This window comes from Alexandromys fortis, unplaced genomic scaffold (genome assembly GCF_014885135.2).
Source record: "Alexandromys fortis isolate MF-2015 unplaced genomic scaffold, M_Fortis_MF-2015_v1.1 scaffold_51, whole genome shotgun sequence".
Lineage (NCBI taxonomy): Eukaryota > Metazoa > Chordata > Mammalia > Rodentia > Cricetidae > Alexandromys > Alexandromys fortis.
This window is the reverse complement of record NW_026067925.1, coordinates 2004608-2008751: the sequence shown is the minus strand read 5'-3', so window position 1 is coordinate 2008751 and position 4144 is coordinate 2004608. Positions and strand designations below refer to the sequence as shown.

General features: G+C 38.9%; 1 protein-coding gene across 1 annotated transcript; it reads left to right on the top strand.

Moving 5' to 3' along the window:
* Positions 1 to 615: 615 nt before the first annotated feature.
* On the top strand, positions 616 to 1548 carry LOC126502171 (olfactory receptor 10J1-like). The gene has a single exon (XM_050143012.1). It carries the CDS (start codon positions 616 to 618, stop codon positions 1546 to 1548), a length of 933 nt encoding a protein of 310 aa, XP_049998969.1.
* Positions 1549 to 4144: the final 2596 nt, after the last annotated feature.

The following is a 4144-nucleotide window of genomic DNA, read 5'->3' as shown; positions in this document are numbered from 1 at the left end:
CATGGGTCCGCATCAAGTCCTCTGCAAAAATGTTATGACTGTTACTTTGGTGTTTTGTGGCACTCCTAACAATGAAGCACATCTATCTCTGGCTCTTTTGCCTGCTCCTGGGACGCTTTTCCTCCTGATAGGTTGTCTTGTTTAGCCTTGATATGATGGCTTTTGACTTACTGTGTTGTATCTTGTTCTGTTCTGTTTAGCTACATCTCTTAGAGGCCTGTACTTTTCTGAACAAGAAACAGAGGAGAGCAAATATAGGGAGACAAGGGGTTATGGGGAGCTGGTAGAAGTAGGGGGAATGGAAATTGTGGGCAAGAGGGATTGTATAAAAGAAGAATATATTTTCAAAAAAAGCAAAATATATTTTTTAAAAACACATGTCACCATGCCTGGCTTATATTTATGTGTTTAAAATGTAAGCTCTAGGGATTGGACTTGGAGTGTCTTTCTTGAGAGATGAGGAATTTGTGGATTGAACTTCCTTACAGCTCCATCCATTCTGTATTGAACTCACACTACTGTATAAAATCTTTCCTCTGCGGCATACTCAGGGTCATCCCTGTCACAAAGACTTAATGCTGACCTTCTCTTCATCTTTCAGATCTGAGTTCCTCAATGAAGAGAGCCAACTTCACAGGGGTAAGAGAGTTTGTTTTCCAAGGTTTCTCTGATTTCCAAGAATACCAACTCACGCTCTTTGTTGTCTTCTTTGTCCTGTACGTCCTGACTCTGGCTGGCAATGTCATCATTGTGACCATTATCCGTATTGACCATCACCTTCACACCCCCATGTATTTCTTCTTAAGTGTTCTCTCCACCTCAGAGACCTTCTATTCTCTGGTCATCATCCCACGAATGCTTGGTAGCCTTGTGGGTCTAAGCCAAACCATCTCCCTGGAGTGCTGTGGGATGCAGCTCTATTTTTTCCTTGGATTTGGAATCACCAACTGTCTCCTGCTAGCAGTCATGGGTTACGATCGTTATGTGGCCATCTGCAACCCACTCCGTTATAGCGTCATTATGAATTGGAGGGTGTGTGCCATTCTGGCATCTTCAGTCTGTGCCACGGGGTTCCTTCTCTCACTAGTTCAGGCTATGTCCATTTTTAGGCTGCCCTTCTGCAACTCACTGATTGAACATTTCTTCTGTGATATCCGACCTGTCCTGAATCTGGCATGTACAGTACCAGTCATCAATGACATCTTGACGTTAGTTATCACCCTCTTGGTAATCACAGTACCTGCCACCTTCATATTTGTCTCCTATGTCCTCATCATTTCCACCATTCTCAAGATCTCCTCAGCTGGTGGCTGGAGAAAACCTTTTGCCACCTGCAGCTCCCACCTCACTGTAGTTGTGATCCATTATGGTTGTGCTTCCATCGTCTACTTCAAGCCCAAGTCAGAGAACACCAGGGACCAGGACCAGCTGATCTCAGTGACTTACACTGTTATAACGCCTCTACTAAACCCTGTTGTGTATAGTCTGAGAAACAAAGAGGTGCAGGATGCTCTGCGGAGAGTGATGGGGAGAAAATCCTTATCATAGTTGTTAATTTATGTCCAAATACTTTCATCTTTTTCAAATTGAACACGATAGGTAAAATTATAAAGCAATGGTCTCATGTGATTTGAAGTCTCATACGTCATAGCCAAGGCCAGGGCCAAGACCAGAGAAGAGCTGGGAGCCAGCCTTTAATAATTTTGTTTCATTTCCTCAACCTCTTTGTTAACATAATAAAAAACACAGGTCACTTGCAAGACCTGTGCACAGACAGCCATTGGCCCTACTCCGGAAGATAATTACAAGGTCAAAGTATGATCTTATGTTCATTTCAGGCTTAAATTTAAAGGAATCAATCTATTTCTCATTGAATTATAAACCACACATTAAACATTACTCAGTAGAATATTCTCTTAATATAAATTAGATGCTTCAGCGAGTGGTGAGTAGGAAGTAAATGCACAGACAGCTAACTGCCTTGTGTTCTAATAATATAAGCAAGGCAAAAACTAAAGAGATCTTTTAAGCAATGGATTTGGAATCAACTAAAACTTCCCAGACAAACTATCTTCATAGAACTCCAAAGGAACTCTAGGTCTCCTATCTGCCACACGTGGCACTCCTAATGAAGGGGAATGTCCTGAACAAGGAAGTGAACATTCAATATAAAAACTTTCTAATTGGCAAAACATAGTCTGGTCATATCATCTGAACGCAAGTGACTTGGACTATTCTTTGTTTCTTACTGAAGAGAAGTCAGGTGGAGGAGAGAGGTTTCTGGGGCTAATAATAAATGCATCCTTCATAGGAAAATTTTGTTTTAAGTTACAGAAAGGAAGAGGAGGTTCTAGAGGAAGAAGATTGCTGAGAATTCTGTGAAATTGGTGAATCAGGAAAGGTTAGGAAGAAATCTTCTGAGGACTTCCTGAGCTTTGAGTCAATGTGTTAGATAACATGGTGAGGAGGGCTAAGAGGAGCAGAGGGAATTTAGAAAATGTCCTTCTAATTGAATTCCTTGTAAGCCAAGTTACCAAGCCAAAGAAAGGTATTAGGTGAGAATTCCAGCCAGGAAAACTCCTTTGTGAAATAAATCAGATGATACCATTACCACTGAATAACTGAGCTATGTAAATAGTAAGGGATTTTGACATGAAGACTCTATAAAACTTAATTAACTGAGTTAGAAATGAAATAATAACAATTTACGCATGCTTACTTCAAAAAATGAAAAAGAAAAGAACAGTGAAGTAAGTTTTAAATTCAATATGTGAGAAAAAATAAATGATAAATAAAATTTAGTAATTGGAAGTCATAATTATTGAGCAACTCAAAGTCTTTTATTACACTGAGAAATTAATTTCAATATCCACAAATAATACATAAATATACATTTTTCTCTTTGTTAAGTGTTGTCAAAGTACATAAATATCAAATAAAATATGCAAAGCTGTTGTGCATGCAATATAATATGTATGCAGGTAAATAAATCTAAAAAAGTTCCAACATTCCTTCTGTATTGTCATTCAGAACTCCTAATACTCCTAATGGAGGAAAAAATGACCTAAAGTTTTTATGTAAATCTAGTCAGTCAATGATGAGTAATCCAGTTTGAGTAATGAAAGATATTTGAGGTTCTGCTCTTTGCTTTCTTTCTGCTTATCCTCACAAGGTCATGGAGTAAATCTAGTTCTCAGAAATGTTTCCTACCCTGAAGGAAAAGGAACTGCATCCTTGCTCATTTCTACTCCTGCTTGTAGGGTTTCAGGAAGATATACGTGACCGACAGTCAACCTTGGTGTCATGCATTGAGAGGACTTTGTATAGTCGTCAACTGTTTTACTGTGTTTGTGGTCCTGTGATGTAGTGAACTAGAGTCAACTTGGAATCCCCAAACCATCCACCTAACACCCCACTACCTACTCCTCCCTGCCAGGACCCAAGTCTTTCTGAGAGACTGCTCTGGAAAGTGAGGAACATTCTTGCTTCCCTGTTTCAATGACTTCTTTCTGTCCTTGATGAAGGCCTCGCAGTTTAGCTGGGGGGCAGGGATGAGAGTCTGCTCCCTCAGTATCCCACTAACTGCAAGGCAGTCTTCTGTAAAGGTTGTATATCTTTATGTTATTCAAACCCTGAATTTGTCTCAGTCCCACAGTTAACATTATGTTTTACACATAGAATATATTAGTGCTCATATTTTGATATTCAAAATCATTCTTTCCAAAGTAAAAGAGGCTTTCTATTCTAGAGGAGTTTGCTAAACTTAAACCCTCTTTCAGTTTCAATACAAATGTTTCAGTTATGAGTTCTTAAAAGTCTTTTAAAAGGCAGTTGACTTCCCCTCTGCATTCTTCTGATCTTTCCCTGGGGCAAGTATCATCACCTAGAACAATGTGGAATAATGATAACCATTTGAAAAAAGAAGCATCAGGCTGCCACTCACAAAATTTCTATCTAGAGGGGTTTTTTTTGGTTTGTTTGTTTTTGTTTTTATATTTGTTTTTGTTTTGAAATTCAGAAATCATTTACTTTTCACTCAGAACCTTCAAGAAAAAAAAAAAAGCTCCCTGTCATAAGCTCACTGCCCTCAAACAGAAAATCCCATTGTAAAAGTATAACTTTTCAGTAATATAGTTCTCCTTCA